At 45.0% G+C, this 26188-nt stretch overlaps 1 protein-coding gene and 1 pseudogene across 14 annotated transcripts in view; one reads left to right on the forward strand and one right to left on the reverse strand.

The window, feature by feature from the left end:
* Positions 1–11334, reverse strand: part of LOC309857294 (conserved oligomeric Golgi complex subunit 2-like) — a 28488-nt gene extending 17154 nt beyond the window's left edge. For 7 of the 13 annotated variants that reach the window (XR_014307605.1, XR_014307606.1, XR_014307610.1 and 4 more), the window contains exon 1: positions 11103–11334. Coding sequence is in view for 4 of the 13 variants with exons in the window: in XM_082750045.1 (XP_082606171.1) it covers positions 11103–11174 (72 nt within the window). In the remaining 9 variants the exon portion in view is untranslated. The other 6 variants (XR_014307607.1, XR_014307611.1, XR_014307612.1 and 3 more) reach the window with 3 other exon arrangements.
* Positions 5506–6687, forward strand: LOC309857293 (rRNA-processing protein FCF1 homolog pseudogene; annotated as a pseudogene). Its single transcript has 2 exons — positions 5506–6207; positions 6666–6687. The product of its transcript is annotated as an rRNA-processing protein FCF1 homolog pseudogene (transcript).
* Positions 11335–26188: the final 14854 nt, after the last annotated feature.

The raw sequence follows: 26188 nt of genomic DNA on the forward strand, positions 1-26188 counted from the left end.
CAGTATTCAAAATTTATAAAGAATTTATCAAACTCAACATCCAAAAAACAAAAAAATCCAGTCAAGAAATGGACAGAAGACATGAACAGACCAAAGAAGACATCCAAATGGCCAACAGACACATGAAAAAGGGCTCCACATCACTGAGCATCAGGGAAATACAAATCAAAACCACAATGAGACACCACCTTACATCAGTCAAAATGGATAAAATTAACAAGTCAGGAAACAACAGATGTTGGCGAAGATGTGGAGAAAGGGGAATCCTCCTACACTGTTGGTGGGAATGCAACTCTGGAAAACAGTATGGAGGCTCCTCAAAAAGTTAAAAATGTAACAACCCAACGACTTAGCAATTGCCCTATTAGATGTTTATCCAAAGTACACAAAGTGATTTGAAGGGGCAAAAGCACCCCAATGTTTATAGTCAAACTATTGAAAGAGCCCAGATGTCCATCAACAGATGAATGTATAAAGAAGATGTGGTATACATACATACACACACACACACACACACATTACTCGGCCATCAAAAAGAACAAAATCTTGCCATTTGCAAGGACATGGATGGAACTAGAGGAAGACAAATACCATATAGTTTCAGTCACATGTGGAACTTAAGAAACAACAGATGAATATAGGAGAAGGGAAGGAAAAATAGAAACAGGGAGGCAAATCACAAGAGACTTAACTACAGGAAACAAACTGAGGGTTACTGGAGAGGGGAAAGTTGGGGTAACTGGGTGAGGGGTATTAAGGAGGGCACTTGTTGGGATGAGCTCTGGGTGTTGTATGCAACCAATGAATCACGAAATTCTAACCATGAAACTAAAAGTACACTGTATGTTAACGAGATTGAATTTTAATTAAAAAATTTAAAAAGTCAATTGCTTTCGTATATACCAGCAATGTACAAGTGGAATTTGAAGTTAAAAACACAAGACCATTTACATTAGCATACCAAAAAAATTAATACTTAGGTGCAAATCTAACGAAATATGCACAAGATCTATATGAGAAAAAGTATAAAATTCTGATGAAAGATAACAAGCAAGGTAAGATGTGAAGTGGAAAGAAAGTCCATAATCTTGGGTAAGAACACTCAATACTGTTAAGAGGTCAGTTCTTCCCAAACTGATCGACAGACTCAATGCAATCCCAATCAAAATGCCACGAAGTTATTCTGTGGATACCAACATGTTGACTCTAAAATTTGGATGGAAAACTGGAAAACCAAGAGTCCCAGAGTAGTCAACAAAATATTAAAGAGCGGGGAAAAAAAGGAAATTGAGGATTGCCACCACCCAATCTCAAGACTTACTATTAAAGCTATAGTGATTAAGACAGAAGGTGCCTGGCAAAAGAGACAGGTGCTTGGAACAGAGTGGAGAGCCCAGAACAACATCCACACACACAGGCAGAGGCAACTCAATGGCAAGGACAGTCTTCAACAAATGGAACCGAACAATGGGACATTGATAAGAAAAAACAAACAAATGAAAAGAATAAAAACAAACTTTTCACACTTTTCACAAAACCTAAACGTAAAATGCAAAACTTCTTAAAGATGACATAAGAAAAAATGTAGGGATCCTTGGATTTGGCAATGACTTTTCAGATATAAAACCAAAAGCATTATCTACAAAAGAAAAAAAATTGAAAAGATGGGACAACTGGGTGGCTCAGTTGGTTAAGCAGCTGCCTTTGGCTCAGGTCATGATCCCAGCGTCCTGGGATCGAGTCCCACATTGGGATCCTTGCTCCGCAGGGAGCCTGCTTCACCCTCTGACTCTGCCCTCCACTCTGTCTGCCTGTGCTCACTCTCGCTCGCTCTTTCTCTGACAAATAAATAAATAAAATCTTAAAAACAAAAAAAGAGAGAGAATGAAAAGACCAGTCACAGAGTAGAGAAAATATCTGCAAAACACAGCCATGGTAAAGGACTTAAAATAAGAAATATAATATAAAGATGTCTTAGTAGCAACAAGAAATCAAACCTAATTTAAAAATGTGAAAAGAGCGGTGGCTGGGAAACCCAGTCAGTTAAGCATCTGCCTTTAGCTCAGGTCCTGGGACTGAAATCCACACTGGGCCCCCGGCTCAGCGAGGAGCCTGCTTTTTTCCCTCTCCTGCTGCCTGCTGCTACCTCTCCGTATGCTTGTGCTGTTAATAAATAGAGTCTTTAAAAACGAAAAAAAAAAAGGATCTGAAAAGATGCTCAACTTTGTATGTCATTAAGAAATTGCAAATTTAAACAAGGTACTATTACATATCACGTAGAATATAAAAAATCCAAAGCACTAGTAATACCAAATGCTAGCAAGGATGTGGGACAACCGAACTCTCATTCACTGTTTGGTCAGAATGCAAAATGGGAGGCACTGTGTGAGACAGCTTGGCAGTTTCTCACAGAACTAAACACATTCTCACTATAAGATCAGTAATTGTGCTCCTTTGTATTTACCCAAAAGAGCTTAAAACTAGTGTCCACACAAAAACCTGCACACGGATATTTACAGCAGCTTTATTCTCTGAAGTGCCAAAACTTGGAAGCAATCCAATCTCCTTCAGTAGGTGAACAGGTACACTGTGCCACACCCACACAACGGATTATTTGACAATTAAAAGATGAATTATTAAGCCACAAGACTTCGAAGAACCTTAAATGCATATTGCTAAGTGAAGGACCAGTCTCAAAGGCTAAATACTATATGATTCCAACTCTATGGCATTCTGGAAAAGGTAAAAATTAACCAACATTTTAATTTTTATTTATTTTTTAGGTAATCTCTATACCCAATGTGGTGGCTAGAACTCACAACCCTGAGATCAAGAGTCAGATGCCCTAGCAACTAAGCCAGCCAGGTGCCTCTAAAAAGGTAAAACTCTAGACAGTAAAAAGATCCCGGGCTGAGGGGTGAGCAAGGAGGGTGCAGAGAGAGGAGAAGAAACAAATAGATGAGGTACAGGGTTTTTCAAGGCAATGAAACTAGGCTGTAAGATACCAACAGTAGGTAAATAACATTATACATTTGTCAAGACCCACAGAACTATAGAAAGAGGAGTGAACCCTAATGTAAACCATGGATTTTAATTAATACTGTATCAATGCTGGTTCATCAGTTGTAACACATGTACCACAACAATGTAATACATTAATAATAGGAGATAGTGAAGTTAGAAGAAAAATATCTTCTCTTTGTACTCAGGGGTATTTCCTATCTGAACCCAGTTAAAGTACAAATCCCCCAAAAGGCCAGAAGTTGGGAGATCACAAGAGGTGTTGGAACACAGGAAAATAAATGAGCAAACCAGACAAGCTGCAGGTAATTAAGAACCATTAACCATGAGAGAAGCAGTGACATCACTCAAAATTAAAACCAAGTAGAGTTTAAAAGTTTAGCTACTTTACTAACTAGCTGCAATCAGGGATGGCAAACAAAGACTAATTCAAAGTAACGTGGGAATTAATCATTTAAAACTTACCAATAATCTGAAATTAGTAGCTTTAATGCTATGAAAATTACATGGAATTTGGAAAGATTGAAGTTCTCTAAGCTGCCAAGAAGTAAAACACTCCTTCCCAAATACATGGACTTATAAAATCACTATATACTATCTCCACGAGAAGCAGAATCCCCCAGAACCATCACTCTGTAATGATGAGAAGTACTAAGAGGGCATATGAGGGGCGCCTGGGTGGCTCAGTGGGTTAAGCCACTGCCTTCGGCTCAGGTCATGATCTCAGGGTCCTGGGATCGAGTCCCACATCGGGCTCTTTGCTCAGCAGGGAGCCCGCTTCCTCCTCTCTCTCTCTCTGCCTGCCTGTCTACTTGTGATCTCTCTCTGTCAAATAAATAAATAAAATCTTTAAAAAAAAAAAAAAGAGGGCATATGAAATTTATGAAACATGTCCCATTTCATCGAGACAAAAAACCAAAATAGTTAAGCACTAATCTGCACACTACATAGGGGTTGAAAGACATAGAAAGTTTGTGTGAGCTCACGTATGTGTGTGTTTCAAACCATTCTTGAAAACAATGGACAACAGAGATGAATAAATGTCCCTGTATATCCCATAAATATTCCTCAAATATTTATCATGCAACTCCAGCTCTGCTCTAAGACCTGGGGACACAGTCATGAAAAGAAAAGACAAGGTCTCTGCTTTTAAGGAGCAGATATTCTAATGCAGAAATGAGAAAATAAATATGTAAACAAACATTATATTAATGAACAGTGATCAAATAGTGATTAATGAATAGTGATCACAGCTAAAAAGAAAACAGGACACAGTAAAGGTTGAGTGACAAATGGGATGTATTTTAACTTGGATGAACCAGGAAATATAGAACAATGAGTTGAGATCCAAATGACACAAAAGAGCTAGCCACCGGAAGTGTGGGAAGAGTGTTCCTGCCCAAGGTATCAGCATGTATACAAAAATGTCCTTGGAGCTCTTCCCTCCAGCCCCTGCTCTCAAATCTCTGACCCAGCTAGGTGGGGACATAATCTAGGACTTGTGTCTCCCAAAACTCATTCTAAATCTTTGTTCGGTGACTAAATTATTCAAGCTTGAGAAATTAAAAACATATGCTAACAAGATCTTCCCACCATCTACAGAGAGATCATCTTAAAAGCATCATGAAATAGTAACACTAAAATTCTAAAAAACTTCTGTTCTAACATTTTAATCAATTTTATATCAAACTCCTTTCTTGAATTTATATACCCATTTGACATATTTATGAAGAGACAAAAAAAACAAACCCTACATTCCGTAAATGTATTTATCCATCTAACAAATATTTGAGTACCTAATTACACTCTGTTCCAGCTGATTTCTTCTCTTTATCTCTTTTTTCCCCTCAATTTAACACCAATCATAATCTATGTAGGCTTTTAGTTCGCTTTTCAAAATTAATTTCTTGAGCTATTTAAAGGAATTATCCAGTGCTAGAGTTCTCAACACTGGTCACACATTAGAATCACTTAAGGAACTTTTTTTTTTTTTAAGATTTTATTTATTTATTTGACACAGAGAGAGAGAGAGATCACAAGTAGGCAGAGAGGGAGGGAATCATGCTCCATGCTGAGCAGAGTGTCCCATGCAGGGCTCGACCCCAGGACCCTGAGACCATGACCTGAGCTGAAGGCAGAAGCTTAAACCTCTGAGCCACTAAGGCACCCCCTCACCTGAGGAACTTAAAAACAAAAAGCCCAAAGGGCACCTGGCTTGTTCAGTCACTGGAGCGTGCAGGTCTTGATCTCAGGGTTGTGAGTTCAAGTACCATGTTGGGGATAGAGATTACTTAAAAAAAAAAAAAAGAAAGAAAGAGCCCAAGCCCCGGTTTGTGATTAATTTGTTTAAATGTTTCAAGAAATTTGATGCTAAATGTTGTAAGACTAGTTAAATAACAAAAAGATATATTTACATAATACTTCTTGCTCTCAAATTTTGAACAAAGAAGTTACTAATAATCAATGACTTAGTAGGCCAACATTTTATTTAAATAAGTTTTATGGTACTACAAAGAGTGAATTAGAAAATCAAAAGCAAGGAGAAATGGGCATGATGTGAACATGGGGAAGCAAGAGAAAGCAAGAAAGTATGTGACCGGGAAGCGAATGCTTAGCTCTGAGATCCTTCTCTGAGAGAAGGACAGATTAAAACCTAAAAAGAAAGAAAAGAAGGATCCCATGCACTCAAGGAAAGAGAAGTCCCCCAACATCCCTCCTGCTTTTTCCAATATAAACACACAGCTGGGCCGACTTACCACATCCTGGTTGGTACCGACTTTATCAACTTTTCTATTTAAGCCAAACTTGACCGGTCAATGATGGATGGGCTGTGTGCCAAGTTTACCAGTTGTACAACTGACTGTGTAATGGCTGAAACTGAGAAACCTGGGTGAAAGTATCAAGAGGCTCTAAGGATTGCGAAAGAGCCAAGATTCAAATGATTACCATGTACACACAAGACAAACTATGCAGATGACTGCTCAGTATGGAAGTACTTCAGAGTGTTACATTGTGGCATCAGCTGACCCAGACCCAGAAGATTGCTGGAGTTCCCATCATGGACATCTCTAACCATATAGATGACACTGAGCAAATGCCAGATGATGATGGAGCCCCTCACTCCTATGTCTTAACAGAGTTCCTCAGCTCTCCTTTACCAACTTTTCCTGTTGCCAGTTCATACAAGCAATTCTCCTTACCCAGTTCCTCTGTTCTGAGCTATGGCTAAAGACACTCACTTTTTTATGTTTTGAAACTGATTATCTTGTACCATTTTACTTTTTGTTGCATCTTTTTATAAATCAGATGACCGCTCACAAGACAAAAAAAAAAAAAAAAAAAAGGAATGGAATGGAAAGGAAAGATCAAAAGGGAGGACAACAACAACAAAAAAACAGTTCTTTTTTGCCAGGAACCCTTCTTACAAGTGCCAATCAGATAAACTTTATCTGATGTTACATCGTCACAACTCCTCTATCATCAGGGAAAGTAGTTCACATAAGAAAATTTCTCTATAAAATGAGTTCCAGGCTTACATTCCATATTTGGCTAATTAGAATTTCATTACGATGTCTGTCTCACACTGATGCGGAAGAGAATGGAATCTTGTCATAAAGACGTGACATCGAACTAAGAACCCACAGGGTAAGCACTCAGCTCCTGTGATACGAAGTCGGCTCCTGGGGATGGGCGACCCTGGGCAACAGTGGCTGACCTGCAGGCCTGCGGCTATCTGCTGTCTGTCACTCTTCCCTCTTCCTCCTCTGTCAGCTGCTATCTCCAGCTGCTGTCAACAAAGTCCACCTCAAACAGCCATCACTTCCCTCTGGTCCCATTTACCATAGCTAAGCTCCAGGCCAGGCATCCAGATCACCAGCCCTGTGGGAACTTCTTCTAAGGTAAGAGGTGGCCCTATTGGTGAAATGCAGGTGCCAAGGCATGCGGACATTGTGCCATCTTCTGCGCTATTCTTAATGTTCTGATTGTCCCACTTCCCTCAGTTCCCACCTGTGGCCTCTGGAAAGGAACATATTACAGTAGGATTTCCAAGGACTGATGCGTGGGGGCCAGGAGATCTGGCCTGTGATTGGCCCCAACTAGCTGTGTGGCTTTAAAGGAAGTCATCACACCTCAGGCCTCAGTTTCCTTATCTGCAAGCCAGGATGGACTAGAGTCTTTTCAGAGGAGCCGGCAAAGATCACATAGATAAGCACCACCTCATTATACTAACAAGCAAACAGAAGGCCGGAGGCGAGTGATTTGCCCCAAGTCAGACATAAGCAGGCAGAGAGCAGAGCCGAGGATGGGACCCACATCTGCAGGTCACAGCTAATCAGCCAGCACAGTACAAACAGATCTGAGCAGCTGCTCATTCTTCCCCTTTTCCGTTTTGTCCATCAGAATGCATGCTCCCTGCAAACAAGGACACACAGGACCTTCTTCCTGCCTCAAAATTCCCAGTTCACCCAATTAGAACAGGGAGGAGCCTCAAGGACTTACCCCCCCACCCCCACACACGGTTCTTTTACCTATGGAACATGAGGGTACATACATTCACCGTCCAGAGGGCTCCTGCCTTCACTTCTCATGGAAAAGGTCATCATGTGCCTACCCGGGGTGCCAACAAAGCCACAGGTTCCAGAGAGGAACTGACACAGAGAAGTTCGAAGGAGGCAGATGGCTCATTGCAGAAACAAGCTGTCTACCAAGGAAAACTACCCCATGGGGGACTGATTCTCTTTGAAATACGTTCGAGTGCATGGGAAAATGGTTTTTCAAGAGCTGGTGGACTGACCAGTCACCTGGTACATACAAGATCACATCCGCATTCTGACAAGAGTGGCTTGCCTGCAGTGTAGACCAGGGGCCAGAAAGACAAGGAAGGCACATGCAGACTGGGTGAGAAGCTTCTACAGTGTGATGGCAAGGGTGCACTGCAAAGGTACGAGAAGAGATGGAAAGAAGTATATGGACTCAAGAGGTTTAGTAAGCGAAATCCACAGGACTTGGTGTAACAGACTAGATTTTGGAAAGGTGACAGAGTAGGAGTTGACTTCTGGTTTCCCGACTCCAGGCTAAACGGATGAAGTGTTTACCGAGAGAGGCAATAGAATAAGAAAGGTGGTTTTCCGTCTTGAACCTGATGAGTCTGAGGGGCCACAGACACATCCGAGAAGAAAGGTCAGCAAGTCCGATACACAGAACTGGTGCTCAGGAGGCGTGTGGACCAGAGACCGGAATCTGCCTTACCTGCTGATAGGTGGTCATGAAAATGCACAAAAGGTCATCTAGGGAAAGAAAGGAACACGGGGCTGAGCCCATAATCAGCATTCAGTGGCTACCAGGAGCATGACTTTGCACAGGAGACACATCAGAGAGGTAGAAGAAAGACAGGAAGCAATGCAGAGCATTTGGTCTACTGCGATGTCGAGTAAGGAGACAGAGAAAGGTCAGGTGCGCTGACTTAGAAACAGTTTTGGTAAGAACTCTTTAGTGGAACGACAGGGCCTGAAGGGTGGAAGGTGGGATAGTCAAGTCAACCCCTGAGCACTGGCTGTGATGCGCGACAGTGACAGGGCAATACCTAGAGGTGGGGCAGTCAAGTGGGAGAGGATCAAACAGGAGCGTATGATGGGAAGGAGTGCAGGGGAGAGGATCCTTGCAGGCTCCTGGAAGGGCGGGAGGGCATGGACTCCGAGCCAGAGTGGAGACTGAACCCGAGGAGGAAGGAGAGCCCCTCCCCGTACCAGGTGAGGAGGAGAAGGGGACAAATACAAGAATGGGATCATGATCAGCAGGATGGAAGAGGTCCCGTGGGATGGCTGCTAATTTTTCTGTACGACTGGAGATGAAAGAGGAAGGCTACTTGTGATGTCAATAGCACACCCATGTACATGGTCTAATTTATCTGTTATGCCACTTTCTCCCCCTACTACCAATACCTTATGTCCTGCTCATCTATTAGTTGGCTGTCAACCCAAAGGATTTTCGGATTTCTAAGCCGACAAAGTATGATGTTGCCAGTGCCTCTGCCCCAGGTGACCCTTCCCCATCTGCCATTCCTGCACTTTGATCACCTACCTCTTTTGCATACCTTTCCCCTTCTATTTCTTATTAGATCTCATAAACATGACTTTTTAAGTAGTCTCCTGCCACCAGTCAGCTCGAACTCAACAGATATGACCATGCAACTTCCTGCTGTAAACCTGACTGCAGCTCTACCATGAAGACTGCATCAACGTGGACCCCTCAATGTATGCAGTGTCCAAGGTGCAACCCGCAGCCCCACCCCATCTCCCTTTCTACCATCCCAGTCTCATTCCAAAATGTGCCAAACAAGACACCTATGTAGAAATACAACCCCGACAGCAAGCTCTCCGCTCATTTCTGCCTCGGAACTATAACTTAACAAAACATCTCTCTGATGGAAACAGAAATTGCAAATAACCTTTATCTCCAGCTCCCACATAGAAGATCAATACCACTTTACACAGAACAGCTGTTCCATGTATTTTCCTTCTATGTATGAAGGGGTCATGTTCATTAACACTACAAATTGTACATTATATTCAGAAATTTCAGAGCTTTGAAAGAATATGGAATTGCTGGCATTCTAGCCACTTTCCCAGTTTGCTCTCTTCCTACCTCTAAGTCCTACTTTAGAACTGCTATTTTGAGATTTCTATTTTCCGAAGCTGCTTTGACCAAAGGCATTCTGTCAGCTCAGAGTGAGAAAGATGGCAGGGCTAGGAAGTGTTAGAAAATGCTAGTGTTAGGCCCAAAGAAAGCCTGACGAAGTCCAAAGACAGACAAGCTAAAGAGACTTCCGTGCTTTGAGATTCTTTAAGTCTATGTGTGTGCCTTTTCTTCTTCCAATGACCTCTCTCCTCATCACGTGTCCTTCATTAACAAAAGGTTTCTGGATCAGAGAATTCACTCTGTGCTCTCCTTCAGACACTCCATTCACTTTACACCTTTTATTACAGTGGCTTAACATCACCATACAAGAACAAGAGTACAATATACCTTCGTCTAGACATCCCTACATATTAAAAATGATATGGCCACACCACAGAGGATCCAGACATAAGGACTTTTAAAGCCAGAGTTTGGGAGATGTGATCTGAATGCAAGTATCAAAAAGGAACTAGCTGGTTAACCCAAAAAAGAAAAAAACATATTATGACTTGAAGCCATAAAAAAGTAAGAAATTCAAACTCTTCAGAATTTTAGGTACCTACAGAGCCAAAACTTTTTAACACTGAAACCAGCTACTAAATCCCAATCCTTAGAAATTAAACATATACGTTTTGATAGTTTAAGTACAGACCCAGAGGGATACAGAAAACAGATAAAGCTCCTCCTGGCTCTGATTCAAACCTTGGGACATTTTCAAGGCTATGTCTGATGAACCTTTCCTGTCAGTAAAGTCTTTTCAGTTTAAATTTCTATTCTGTAAGTTTATGTCCTACAGTTATCTGCTGCCAGCTTCAGGCTGACTTCACCAAGAGAAGTAGGGAAACATTAGAAAAGGAGCTTGGTATGCTTTGTAGTACTGGACCAGAACCAGTAAGGACAGTACAGTCTTTCAGATTTCTCATTCTGAGCTTAAGACGAAAGTCAGGCATAAACGTTAGCTTAAGTGCCTTTTTGACCCGATTCCTGGTAAGTACGTGTGTTCAGAGATGTGTTCAACGCACAGTCGCTGAGCTTCTAGGCACAAGGCACTGGGAGGCTTCTGTCAGGCTGGGGGAGCGGCGGTCTGACTGTGCCGCACGGTACCAGAGGCGGGTCCTACGGGTCCGGGGCTTTTACGTTTAGCTCAAAACCACTTGCCCTGAACTTTCAGGCCTTTTCATTCAATGTGCACGATTTCACAGGAGTGCTTTCTCCAGGTTGCACCTAGCCCACCCGAGGCCAAGAGACTCACTGCGAAGTGCAGTGAGGTCCCTGCCGAGGACCCGTCCGGGGCGGGGACGGCCCAGGAAGCCCGCAGGAGAAGCCCGAGGAGAGGCCCCGGAGGGCCAAGGAGGGCAGGCCACCCACGGCCCAGCTCCGGGGAGCAGAGCCCAGGCGCGCACCTTCATGAACACGTCCTTGTTGAAGCAGAGCCTGTCCGGCCCCTTGGGCAGGTTCATCCTACTTCTCTCCATCCCGCCGGCCGCCGCCTCTCAGCACCGACACTCGAGCGAGGAGGAAAGGTAGGAGGCTGCGCTACCCGACGCTACCGGTGAAGCCATGGCGTTTCCACCGAACAGAAGGCACTGCTTCCTCCAACATGGCAGCGTCTGCGCCCCGGCCAATGAAAGAGGACTCCGCAGGCCCGCCTCCGCCTGCCTCCGCCAAGAGAGGGGTGCGGACCGCTAACGCCGAGCCAGCAGGTGATGCGGCCCCCATGCGGCGGAGGGCGACACTACAACCTCGAGTAAGTTTCTGCGGAGCAGCCCCGCCGCTGGTGATGCGGGGTGAGCGGGAGAGAGGAGGGCGGGTAGGGTCAGGGGCGCTCCCTCCCCACCTCGCCGTTTCCCTCGGAAAATCGGCCTGCGAGCCTCTTCCAGGACCTTCTCCCGAGATTGTCCCGCGGGAAGCATAGCTGTGGCGGGATGCTGGCCCTTTACTTCTGCGGCCGGTTGTCCAGAGTGGGGGGCGCGTCCCGGTGTCAGGCCTCCGGTCCCCTTGCGCTGCCTCTGCAGCCGCCTGGGCGCGGAGTCCTCTGTGGGAACCCGGCTTCCGCCCTTAGCCCCCGCACCCACCCGCGAGCGTGGCTTCTCCCCCGCCGAGCTTGGCTCCAGCGATCAGTAGGGAGGAAGGTGGTCAGCTGGCAGCCTCGGGTCGTCTGGGCAGCTCCCAGCTCCACTTCGGCTCAGCTGCTGGGAGGCCACAAGTTTGGGTTCTCAGAGCTCTTAAAGAATCACCTCGCTACTGGCCGACAAAACGCAGCCGACAAGTAGAAGTGGGAGCATGTTTATGTCCAGTCCGCTCTAGAATGGGCGGAATCGTGTGTTTGGCTAGCGTTGGTTCAATCGCCACACCTGCCCCCCCTCCTCCTGCCGTCCACCCCACATTTATTTTGAGATTTTTCTTTCCTCTTCCCTTGCTCTTTCTCCCACTGTTCTCCCCTTTAGTGGGAATGTCATGGTCAAATGATGATTCATTTCTCTTTTTTTTCTCCGTGAGACTCTGACAGCTCAAACCACAGATCTCACGCGTGCCCTTCAGGCTGCAGCTTTGCTGTAATAGCCCAGGCCTGGGCTGCCCCTCCCAATGCTGTGATCTCCCAGAGATAGCACAAGCAGTCCTTAGAAAGGGATGGGACACAGCAAGACAACGGCTTACAGTGAGTCTTGCATTCGAGTCACTCCAAACGGGAAACTGGTCACTTTTTTTAAAACGTGAGTACAGGGACGCCTGGGTGGCTCAGTTGGTTAAGCAGCTGCCTTCGGCTCAGGTCATGATCCCAGCGTCCTCGGATGGAGTCCCACAAGGGCTCCTTGCTCGGCAGGGAGCCTGCTTCTCCCTCTGCCTCTGCCTGCCATTCTATCTGCCTGTGCTCGCTCTCCCCCTCCTCTGATAAATAAATAAAAAAAAATCTTTAAAACCTGAGTACAGAATCTGAAACAATACATTCCCTAGCAGTGGGCCTGGCAAGGCCTTGTTGAGGAAAACGTTCCCAGTCAATATCCAGAGACTATGACAGGTAGAATGAGAGCTGGAATCTTATTTGGAGAATCAGAATAAATTGCCAGGGGAACAACTATGAAATTGCATTCTATGCCCTGTTGTGGTCATTTGGATATAGGGAATGAAAGCCTCATTATTTGGTCTTTGTTTGTTTACTCTTATTATGAAAATTCTCAAGCATACACCAAAATGTGTAGAGCAGAAGGATCCCGCCCCTTCCGAGTACTTATCACTCTGCTTCCCCAACTGTTTCATAGGCCCTCCTCCTTCTACTGCCCCCGAAGTGCCTGTATTTTTGTTTTTGGGGAGGGGGGAGGTCTGGAATATATTTTAAAGTAAATCCCAAACATCACATCATTCCCTGCTCCCCAAATACCTTGGTTTACACATCAAAGAAGGAGGAGGAAGAGGTGGAGGAGGGGAAGACTGAGAAGGAGGAGGGATGAAGAAGAGAGATTTCTGCACAGGCCCACTATGCCAGAATCAATAGGTGTAATAAGCTATTCCGATTGGCTCTGAGAGGCATAACTTTTAGCCCAGGGCCACAGTACTAACAAGCGACAAGGGCAAATTCAGGCAGCGCAAACAGCAAGGCCCACACTCATCACCAAGGCACCGAGACGGGGTGCAAGGGTGCCAGACCGATGGAATAAACTTGTCTGGGAACCCCACCTGCCCTAGAAGTCCAGATGAGCGAGTAGTTGAACTGTTTTTTACCTTCATTGTCATTCCTTTCTGAAATTATTGCCGGCCTTTGGTAAAGACATGAACCTGAGCTTGTGCAGCCTGGGGTACTGATCTTGGGGTTGCTGAAGAGAGTAGGTGCCAACAAAGAATGAAAATCCCTGCTGCCTGTTCTCCTTCTGAGAGTAAGGAGGGAACAGTCAAGAGCCCATACAGTGCACTGCCACTTGGAGCCCTGGCTGTGGCAGTGGCGTGGCCCACCAAAGCCAGGAGCAACAGGCAAGACCCCAGACCCCAAATGCTAATGGAACACCCTGGGGAGGATGAAGGAAAGGCAGAGAGTCAGCGGAAACCTTCCCAAAGTACATTTCCCTCAGTTTCATCTGGGAGCTGCCATTCAGCTGGTACACACCCCTTCAGCCACACAAAGTTTGGTGACTAGCCTCTGGCCAGAACCTGCTATGTCTCTCCCTACCCTAAACCCTTCCCAAGATCCCTACCATGGCCTCGTGATCCAGGCACTGGGCGTGTAACACTTGACTCTGCAGGGGTCCCCGGGCCAGCTTTTGGTTGGTTAGTTGTCCGCGCTGTTAAAGATTTGACTACTGTTACATGTTTGACTCTCGTCTTTGGTGATGGTACCTATTTCATAGGAAATAGAAGCTGGAATCCAGGAAACAGGCTGGAAGATTAAATTAAAAAGTGGATACAAAGCTTCTAATCAGAACCAGACACAATCGGCGATCAACTATATCCCAGTCTCTCCCCTCTTCTCTGATACGTACTTTCCTTAATGAGGAATGAGACTTTAAGTTGACTTTTTTTTATCTTCAAGTCTCTCTCTCTCTCGATTCCCTAACTTCCCTCTCTTGCCTTCATTTCATCCTAGAACTTGTGCCCACGACTTCTTTTCTAAGTAAATATTAACCCCCCTTGACTCTGAATCTCTGGAAGATTCTCAGTTCCCTATTTTCGCTGGCACTGTGACAGGTCCTCATTTCTCCTTCCCACTCCTCTCTATTTATAGTTTTCACATTTTTTTGGCAGGTTGGCTACAGAACACTCAAAAATTGCAAAGAGAAATATTGTGTTCTGGAAATTCGTCTGAGTATTTTTTTCCAATATCGTCCTTATGCTCTTCTGATCCTCTCTTGAACTGTTGGACTAAAGCAGCTGACGCTTCCACCAGCAGCCAGAGTCATCCTGTCCACTACTGTGGGAACAGAGGGTTTCCATTTGGAACTGCAGACTGAGCCTAAAGTCTGATGGCCCTTTGGTGCCAGGATAGCAGGTATGGGACGGGTGGGACATGGAGGACAAGCATCATGGTAGAGGTCTCCATTCGACCAGGAAAGCTCACAATGAGCCAACAGGTCCATTTCAACATCTTCTGTATTTTCCTTATAACCTGTTTCATTCCAGAGTGGATTTGAGATCATTTAATTTGATTCTTAAATATTTCCCATTCCAACCGGAAACAGACTCATTCTAGGGGCTCCCAAATTCTGCCTCATCTTCCTAATCAGTTAGTACCCCAAATTGGGTATGATAGTGCCAGAACATTCTTCCATGTGTATTTTATAACAGACTAGTATTTTATTAGTTTTTTTTCAAACTAATAAGAATAAGGGTAACTTTTTTTTTTTTTAAAGCATAGGCAAAATCACGAAAGACATTGAAATGAACCTAAAAGATTATAGTGTCTTCCAAGGGAAAACACGTGTTGTCTCATGTAACCTTCTGGGATGACCAATTCTATGGGATATTCTGTGCCTTTCTTGTCTTTGAGCTATTTTGCAACTCTATAGATTGTACATAATTGATGTGGATGCAGATGATCTTGTCTAGCTATATGTAAATGAATTTTGTCCACTGGAAGTACAGTTGACCCCTTTTCCTTTGGTAGAAGGCAGTTTTGCATCCATTTGCATTCTATTTGCATATATATTTGCATCTATCAAAGCAAATTTGTTTAAGTATTACTGATTGTATATGTGTCTGCCTGGAGATTTTTGCTTGAAATGGTGGTAACATCTTAGTGGTTCCCGAGCTAATGAATGAATTAAACAAAATCCCTTCAGGCATTCATCTCATATTTGTAAAATGGTCCTTATTTAATCTTTTCGAGAAAATGATACACTAGCAAACCATGACAAGATTCTAGTAAATGAGAAGTGCAATGAAATCAAATCGGAATGAATTTTAGAATTACCTTTAATGTGGCCCATGCTATGCCAGAGGCAGAGAATGAATGAGTCTCAAAGCCATGGCTTCTGGCCTCCAGAAGTTACAATAATATGTGTCAACATTGGCATGCCTGAGAAATGCATGTGACTTTCCCATCAGGGTTTCCCCGGGGGTTCAGTTAACCTTTCTCTTCCAAGCTACCCTCTCTTGTAGTGATATCAACTGTGCCCTTGGTTTCAGCTCCCATTCCCTAGCCAACATCTCTCCCACTGATACATGACCATCTGTTTCTTTCCTACCCACCAGGCCCGTGTAACTGACGACCTACTCATGCTATTTCACTGATATCCCACCTGTGCCTCAAAACCCAGCATGTTCAAAACTTGATTCATCGTCATTTCTGAAAGAACGGCTTATCCTCTTTTGTTTTGTTTCTTTAGAAATGATTCTACCAATGCCAGCGGCATGCACCAGAAACCAGGAAGGAATCATACAGCTGAGCCAACCTGCTGTACTTTAAAACACTTGACCACAATTCTCCAGTGGATACTCAACTCTGGCTTCAAACTCCCTCTCTCTGGTGAGTTTGCTTTCCCTCTAATGGATGACCGTTTCACACCTTCAAGACTTGCCTCAACAATCCCTACCCCTACCTCTTCTGAACTATGTCACCTCACTCCCAGCTCCTGTCCTAAGGATGAGGGAGCAGAAGGCAAGCTGAGGACAAAGCAGAAGCTGGCGCCCTACACCCTCTCCCCATGCCATATGTGTAACATTCCTCATGCACTCCCGGCTGCCCTAAAGGAAAAACGATTCTTAACTGATAGAGATCCCAGTCTTGCAGGACAGGAGTTTCCCTCCATCTACAAATGTCCTAGCGACTTACAAGGAAGGAAGAAGCTTTCTCATCAATAGCCTGACTTCCAGACACCCATACCTCAGTTTCCGGAAGCCCTAACATCACCCTCCCCTCCATAAAATTGAGGGAGGCTAAGGGGGAGGGAAGTGTAATAAAATTGAATTTCTTCTAAGCCCAAAGCCCACTGACAAGGATGTGTGATAGGAGGAATGTAACATATCTCCAGGAAACTCCCAGCTGTCTTCATGCTTTCCCTCATTAGAGGCAAAAACAGCCTTGACTTGACAATAACCAGGTCTCCCTTATCCTGAAATTCTTCTTTAGCATATGACAGTCCTTCTGGACACCCCCTTTGTCCTCACCTTCCTCAGCTCCCAGTCAACCATGCCTCTGTCTGAGCAGCTCTTTCTGACCCTGGGTCCTGTCCCTGTGTTTTAATAAAACCACCATTTGCACCTAAGACGTCTCAAAAATCCTTTCTTGGTCATCGGCTCTGGACCTCACCCCACCAAACCTCACCTGTGTTCCAAAACTTCATCACTAGTGTCACACTTCAAGAAAATAAAAGCCCCTTGTGCAGGAATTCCCTTATCTTACCACCACCCAATCAAATCTATACCTACATTTGTATCCATTTTTAATTTGTTTTTAGACATTTACTCAACAAATATTTAGTCGGTACCTACTGTGTGCTACACACTGCCCTGAGTGTTTGTAAATCTGTGGCGAACGACACAGAAAAGTCCCTGGCATCATGGAATTTACATGGTAATTGGAGAAATGTACAAGAAACACAGAAAGAGTTGAAGACAGAGCAGGTTTATTGAGAAGAGCAGACATCCCCAGCTGGGGTTTGTTCTTCCTTGTGCCTGGGATTTGTTCCCTCCAACCCTCTCCAGGACTCACTCCCAGGGTCAATATCAAGTTCTTGTCCCAATGGATCCTTCCAGTCAGAAGACAAATGACCTTTTTCTTAAAAACAAAAGGAAAAAGCCCAAAACAAAGACTTCCTTTAACCTTCTACCTTCCTATAACAACCTCCATATTTCTCTCCCCACCTCATTCCCAGCATTGCTTGTAAAATATTTGTCTACACCTGTGGGTGTAGGGTACCGTGTCCCCAAGGGTAGTTGAAAAATCTCTATAAAGAATCCTTACGTGCAGATCATTTTAAGGGAGTCCATTTCCAGATCCAAACTCCATGTATGCTCTGTAGGATAGGTGATATGCCCATTCTTGGGTCTGATATCAGGATACTCCTCTACTTCCTGGAAGATCAAGACAGATCTTATTCGAGTGTAGGACTTGGGCTGATACCAAAGTTGAAATACCAGTTTTGTTTCAAATAATGCCCTTCTGTGGGCAGTCCTGGGGCTCTGCCTTTAGAGCTTCCTCTCCTTATTAAGGGTAAAGGTTAACATCGGAAAGGGGATTAGGGCAGATGTTGGAAGTGCTCTGACATCAGAATAACAATCAGTTTTGGTTAGTGACACTCATTCCTTCATATTTAAATTAAACTACATATTTTTAGGGACATAATAGGAAAAAGCACAAGTAAGGATTTTAATGGTTTCATTCCATTCCAGTGTGGTTTGGGAAATAAAATAACAGAAAATGAGACTGTTCTGCTTTAAAAAAAAAAAAAACAACTTGTAGCAGGCAAATGTTATTCCAATGAAGTCGATCCTTTCCTATCTCATTTTCTTTTTAAAGATTTATTTATTTATTTGGTAGACACACACACACACACACACACAGAGAACACAAGTAGGGAGAGCGGGGGAGGGAGAAGCAGGCTTCCTGCTGATCAGGAATGTGGGCCTTCATCCCAGGCCCCTGGGATCATGACCTGAGCCAAAGGCAGCTGCTTAGTGACTGAGCCACCCAGGTGCCCTCTATCTCATTTTTTAAATGTTTAATATTTTCAACACCTAGTTAATAAAATATACATATATTGTGATGAAAAGTTTATGATTAAAAAGTTTCAGATGTCAACTTAAAAATGTGCAAGGTGTGTGAATTCTCATAGGTGGTCCATGCACCGAACACGCCTATCACTAGCAAACGTGGATGTACTTGGTGTCCCTAGGTTCCCGCTTTCTTAGTGCCCTCTTAATCACATGGTTTCTCTTCCTACCCTCCTGGACCTGTATTCTCAATTTGCTTCTCTATTTCATCTCTGCCCCTTTGAAGAGCTTGATTCTGGGTCTTCTGTAGCTATGCGTTCACTCTCTCTCTCTCTCTCCCTCCATCAGGCTTTCGCAACCTAGCACTATGGATACCTGGTGGGTGATTCTCTGCTGTGGGGCTGTCCTGTGCCATGCAGGACAGTTAGCAGCATCTCTGGTCTCTAGCCACTAGATGCCAGCAGCACCCCCCCCCCAAGTGGTGAGCACCAAAAGTGTCGCCAGATATTGTTCAATCGGCCCTGGGAGCAAAACTCCTTGCCTCCCAGCCCCAGTTTTAAAACCACTGCTTTGGCTGATTTCATTCAGCATCATTGATTTAAGTTCTTTGTAGAAGCTGAAGGCTCTGAAGTTAACGTCTTTAATCCTAACCCGCACTTGGAGCTGAGATTCACATGGCCAACTGCCTGCAGCATATTTCTCCATGAATATGTAACAGGAGTCTTATTTTCACCATGATTTCTATCCTGCTCCCTCCTCAACCTGCTCCTGTCCCAGTCTCCCCATCTTAGTAAACAGCATCCCCACCTCCTACTGGCTAAAGCCTCAGCCCCTGGGATAAATTCCCCCTTTCCCTTTTCTCGTATCTAATCCATCAGCAAAACCAACTGATTTGACCTCCAAAACAGAAGTCAGACTTGCTCACTGCTCTTTATATCCACTGCTCCCATTTGAATCCAAACCCTGAATTTTTTTTTTGCACTTCAGACACTGTTAACAGCCACAACTACACCTACACAGATATTTTACAAGATCGCTAATCACTGCCAAGTTGCCAAATCCAATGATTAACTTTCAGATCCAAATGACTCAACCTGTCAGTCCTATAGACATAGAACTCCCTCCACTTCTCTGGAAATATTCTATCTTTTTCATCGTGATGTTGGCTCTCCCTTCCTCTTCCACACTGGTCAGTGATGATGGCTCCTTTCCTGGCTGGGTTTTGTTGAGCTTCCTGACCTTTAGACATCAGTCCTGTGCTCTGGGACTCGGACCTTCTGCTTGAGTTTTCTGTTGTGTTAAAAAAAAAATTCAGCTGAGTACATTTTAAAGAACCTATTGGCTTTATTCAATGATTCACGAAATGGGCAGCATCCTGCTTGCAGACTGAAAGGAGCTCGGAGGAGCAGTACAAAATGAAAGACTTTTATAGGCAGAAGAGAGGAGGAGCAAGGAAGTCATGTCAGGCAAACAAGGCAGGTTGGTTATGGCCAGGTGACTTGGCTTATGGGGATGGCAGGGGTCCGAGGGAGTGGGGATCAGGTGGTGTCTGCTTGCCTGGGCTCAGATTCAATTTCTGGGACAGCTGAAATCATAATTAAGTCTGGTTTGGGGGACATGGGGCTTAGCATAAGCAACTCCATTTTGGGCCTCTTGTTTTGTTTTTAATAGTTACTTCATAACAAATAATAACAAGTTTAGTAACTTTAAACAGCTCAGTTTACTATCCTACCATCTCTAGCTGTCAGGAGGCCAGACACAGCTTAACCAGGGTCCTCGGCTCTGGGTCTCACTCAAAGGAGGAGAGAAGGCGCCCACCAAGCTGTGTTCTCACCTGCAGGTTCCACTAGGGAAGGCTCTGCTTCCAAACTCACTCGGGTTGTTGGAAGAACTCATTTCCTTGTAGCTGTGTGATTTGGGGGGCAGCCCATGCTGGGGCAGGCCAGGGAGATTCTCCAGGCTGTTAACTGGAAACCATCCTCAGCCCCCAGAGTCTGCTTGCGGTTTCCTGCCATATAACTCTCTCCACAGGTGATTCTGAACTTGGCTCTTTGCTTCTTCAAGTCCAGGACAGCCTCTCACTCCAATCCGTAAAACAGTCTGATTTAATATAATGAGATCATAATAGTGACATCTTCTTACCTTGCCAAATTCTACTGGTTAAAAGCAAGTCCTAAGTCCCATACACACTCCCATCCATACTCACAGGACAAATACCAGGGGACAGATATCATGAAGCTGCCTTATCATGTTGCCAAACACACCTCTGTCCATACTCACTGCGTAGGTAAGCCCACTTCTTCTCAGAGCTTGAACCCTATGTCCTAACGGTGCTCATATTTGTGCCTCCAGCCTGGACCTCACCCGTGAATGCCAGACTCGTGTGTTCAGCTGCTGGTTGGGCATCCCCATGTGGATTCAGCCACCATCTCCAGAACCAAACACCTGTTGCCCATCAAACTTGCTTCTCCCGTCGTCTTTCCCATCTTAGCAAGTGGTAACGTCACTGTTCCAGGGCCACGGGCCCCCAAAATTGTAAAATCATCCCAACTCTTGTCTTTTCTGCACACTCCACACTTAATATGTTTACAAATCCTGCATGTTTTGTCTTCAATATACACCCAGAATCTCCCCCCTTCTCCCCACCCCTGCATCTACTGCTCTGGTCTGGGCCAATACCCCTTCTCACCCAAATCAGTGGTCCTCAACCAGGAGAGTTTTGTGTACCTGCTCCCCCCCAGGGGATTTGACAGGGTCTGGACACACTTTTCGTTGTCACAACTTGAGAGTGGGAAAAGGCGCTCCTGCGATCTAGTGGTCAGTGCACAGGACAGCTCCCCATAACAAAAATTAATGTGGCCCCAAATGTCAGCAGTATAGAAATCTCAGTCTACATTAATGCAAGTAGCATCCCCACCCCACAACCCCACAAGTCCGTTCTGCACACAGCAGCCTGAGTGATTCTTTTCTTTTCTCTTTAAGATTTTATTTATTTATTTGACAGAGTGAGAGAGAGATCCATGTAGGCAGAGAGGCAGGCAGTGGGAAAGGGAGAATAAGGCTCCCTGATGAGCAGAGAGCCCAATGCGGGGCTCGATGCCAGGACCCCGAGACCATGACCTGAGCTGAAGGCAGAGGCTTAACCCACTGAGCCACCCAGGCGCCCCGATCCTTTTCTAATCTAAATCAAGTCAAGCCTCTTCAAAACCATCCAAGCTCTTCTCATCTGGCACAAAGTTAAAGGCAAATCTTTACAATGGCCTTGAATACTTTATGTGATCTGACCCCACTACCTTCCTTACCTACCTCCTACTGAAAGGCCCCTCTCCCCTTGCTAAAGGCTTGTTTAAGTAACCTGATGTCCCCACAGCACCCCCTCTCCCCTTGATGAAGGCTTGATTGTCCCCATAGCCGGATGGCAACACATACCAGGATGTCTATTGTCTGTGATCACCCGGTCTGTCAAAAGAAAAGACAAATGAGGAATAGAGTGTACCTGGGACTTTCCAGAGTGCTGAGGCAAGGCCCGCCAGAACAAACAGCTGTGTCCTTGCCTTAAACCCAACGCCTGACTAATTAACCAATCAGATCCCTGTAACCATGCATCTGCTTCTGTAAGCTTGCTTCCCGCCACCCCAACCCTGCCCTATATAATCTGCTCCCCAACTTAGCCCGGCACGCTCAGCCCACAAAGGCTGATGCATCCGCAGACACCTGTGTAACCAATAAACCTCTTGCAATTTGCATCCAGTGGAGGCGTGCTGTTTGATTCTTGGGTGCGGCTCCAGGGTCTTTCACTACCACTTGCCGTCTTGCTCATTTTTTGCCCAGCATTATTGGTCGCCGTGTCATTCTTTAAACACACCAGATGTGCTCCCACCTTGGGCTTACTGTTTGCTTTGTATGGGATGCTCTTCTCCAAACAGCACAACTGCTCATTCCTTAATTTCCTCCAAGTCTTTCCTCAAATGAGGGAGACTTCCCTGACACAGTCCCATAGAAAATACCAACCTGCTCCCCTAAACCCCACACCCCATGTCCACTCACTCAGCTTAGTTTCCCTCCTACCCCACATCAACCCCTGATATGTATGTATATTTATTTGCTTCATTTCTCACTCAACAACTAAAATGAAAACTCCAAGAGGACATCAAATTTATTTTGTCTCTTTTAACTATTCTGTCTTTAGGGTTTAGAACAGTATCTGACACATAGTAGATGTTCCGTAAATATTGGAGAATGATTTGTTACTATTTTTGCCTTTTCTCTATCCATTCTTTACACAGCAGCCAAAAATGACATTTTAAAAATGCAAAAGGAATCCCATGACCACCCTCCACCCACCAGTGTAAAACCCTTCAACGGCTTTTCGTTGTGCTCAAGCCACAGCTGACATTCTACAGCCCAGGCCAGATTAAGATTTCAGAGTTCTTAATCACTGAAAAGACGATAGTGTTGTCACCACCAGAGATATTTAAATATTTTTGAAGATTAGATCCCAAAGTTAGTGTGCTAAAAACCTAACAATATCCGATTTCACAAACTCAGATTTCATAAAGTCTCATTAGTCTTCTCACCTTGTGTAAGTTTAATCTTTCCTCGGCCCCCTTTTCTCTTCTGTTTCAGGCACTCACCATACTTTGCCAGAATGACCATAACGGCCTTCCAACCTGTCATCTCATCTTCAGGAATATGCCCCTTTCCCTCCCTTCCTCACACCAATTCATCCTCTAAACTTATTCTAAGATGATCACTCTAAAATGTGCATCTCACTGTGTCCTTCCCCTACAGGAACTTACTCAATAGCTCCTAAGGACGTGTGAATTTCCTTGGTGTGGTATTTTTACAAGACCCTTTGCTTGCAAGTGGCAGCAATCCAAAGAAAACTGGAGGAACCAAAAGGGAAAAGAGAGCAAACAAACAAAAAACAAAGGAATGTCCAGGTTCCTGTAGGGATGGATACTACAGAAGTTCATAAAAATCCAAAAGAAGATGGGGCACCTGGGTGGCTCAGTGGGTTAAGCCTCTGCCTTTGGCTCAGGTCATGATCCCAGGGTCCTGGGATCGAGCCCCACATCGGGCTCTCTGCTCTGCAGGGAGCCTGCTTCCTCCTCTCTCTCTGCTTGCCTCTCTGCCTACTTGTGATCTCTGTCAGATAAATAAAAAAAAAATCTTTTTAAAAAATCAAAAGAAGAGCTGCAGAACTAAAATTTCAGAATCAAGAACAGGGACTGGGGGACGCCTGGGTGGCTCAGTTGGTTAAGCAGCTGCCTTCGGCTCAGGTCATGATCCCAGCGTCCTGGGATCGAGTCCCACATCGGGCTCCTTGCTCTGCAGGGAGCCTGCTTCTCCCTCTGACTCTGCCTTCCACTCTGTCTGCCTATGCTCACTCTCGCTCGTTCTCTCTCTGACAAATAAATAAATAAAATCTTTAAAAAAAAAAAAAAAAAAGAACAGGGACTGGAAACCGGCAAAACAGTTTTCTATTTCTCCATGTCTCATGTTTACTCGTCTCCATATGGCTGCTTTCTTCTCTGGTCAGACTCTTCAAGTGTCCAGGAAGATGGCCATGGCCAGCTCCTGAATCCCATCCAGCAAGGCCAGTCACTCGCCTAAAGAGAGAACCTCGTCTTCCTGTCATTTACATATCAATCCCAGGGAGACTCTGATTGGTCTTATTGGTGTCAGGTGGACTAGTCACTATATGGGTTTATATGTGTGCCCATCCTCCTCCAGACTGCATAAAGCACAGGTAAATTTTCTTAAATTAACATATAATGTATTATTTGCCCCAAGGGTGCAGGTCTGTGATTCATCTGTGTTACACATTTCACAGAACTCACCGTATCACATAACCTCCCCAATGTTCATAACCCAGCCACCCTCTCCATACCCCCTCCATCACCGCAAACCTGTTTGTTTTGTGAGATTAAGTCTGTTATGGTTTGTCTCTCTCCCAATCCCATCTTGTTTCATTTTTTCCCTCCCTACCTACCATGACCCGCTACCCCGCCTTTCAAATTCCTCATATCAGACAGATCATATGATAATTGCCTTTCTCTGATTGACTTACTTTACTTAGCATAATACCCTCTAGTTCCATCCAAGTCATTACAAAAGGCAAGATTTCATTTTTGATGGCTGCATAGTATTCCTGTGTGTGTGTGCGTGTGTGTGTGTGTGTGTGTGTGTGTGCGCCTCTGTGTGTCTGTGTTTCTCTGTGTAAAGAGGACCTGGCCATGCCATCGTGGGTGGAGATGCCACAAGCAGGATCAGGCTGATGGGGGTTAGACGTCTGGTGGGCAAGTCATGTTCACAACCCAGTTTAAGGCTGGTTAAGTGGGATCGGGTGGAGGGTCTACACCCTTCTGCCCAGGGTTTATCCTGAGACCCGGAATGGATGGGTACATACCCAGGAGTGGGGCTAACAATAACAGTAAGAACAAACCCTGACCCTGACACTGACTGTGAGCCTGCCCCAAAAGCTAAGCCAAGCCCTGACCCGACCCTGACCCTGACACTGACCGTGATCATGACCTGAAACCTAAACCTAAACCTAAGCCTGACACTGACCATGATGTGGACCCTGAACCTAAACCTAACTCTGACATTACCGTAACCATGACTCATACCTACCCATGACCCTGACCCTGACCCTAATCCTAAACCTGACGCTGACCTAACACTGACCTAACCCTAACCCTGACCGTAACTGTGAGCCTAACCCTAACCCTAAACCTAAAGGTAACTCTAACCATGACCCTAATACGGACCCTGAACATAAACCTAATGCTGACCCTGACCCTAACACTAAACCCTACCATAAACCAAACCCTAACCCTGACCTTACGCTGTCTAACCCTAACCCTAAACATAACCCTACTTCTAACTCTAACCCTAACCCAAATCCCAACCCTACCGCCAAAACCTAACTGTGACACTGAACAGAACATTGACCCTAAACCAAAGCCTGACGCTAAACCTGACCTGTCCATGACTTCACCTGACCCTGACCCTGCCCTAATCCTAACCATGACACTATACTGACCACTACATAATCCTGTCCCAGACCCGAATGTGGACTTTAAACCAATACCTATACCTGACCCTAAACCGGACACTGGCGCTAAACTTCACCCTGACCCTGACCCAGACCATGACCATAAACCTAACCCTGACCCTAACAGTGACCCCAACCCTGACCTGACACTAAACCTGACCCTAACTCTAACCCTAAATGTAGACCTGACCCTGACACTAACACGGACCCTACCCCGAATCCTATCACTGAACCTAACCCTAACACTAACCCCTAACCCTACCAAGGACCCTGATCCTAACAAGTTCTAACCCTAACCATCAACCAAACGCTAACCCTAACATTAAACCTAAACTTTAACAATAACCCTGACCATATACCTGACTATGATCATAACCCTAACCCTGAACTTTGCCTATACCAGACCCTGAGCATATACCTGACCCTGGCCCTGAGCCCAAACCTAACCATGACCCTAACACTGACCACTAAATAACCCTGTCACTGACCCGAAAGTGGACTTTAAACCAATACCTGATCCTGACCGTAAACCTGACACTGGCCCAAGCCTTCACCCTGACCTGACCCAGGCAAAGACCATAAACCTAACCCTGACCCTAAAAGTGACCCTGACACTGACCCTATCACTAACCCTGACACTGAATGTGAGCCTGACCCTAACTCTAACCCTAAACGTAACCCTGACCCTGACACTAACACGGGCCCTGACCCGAAACCTAACGCTGAACCTAACCCTAAATCTAACCCCTAACATTATCGCTGACACTGACCAGAACCCGGTCTAACCCT

Source organism: Mustela nivalis, assembly GCF_964662115.1.
Source record: "Mustela nivalis genome assembly, contig: HAP1_SCAFFOLD_601, whole genome shotgun sequence".
NCBI lineage: Eukaryota > Metazoa > Chordata > Mammalia > Carnivora > Mustelidae > Mustela > Mustela nivalis.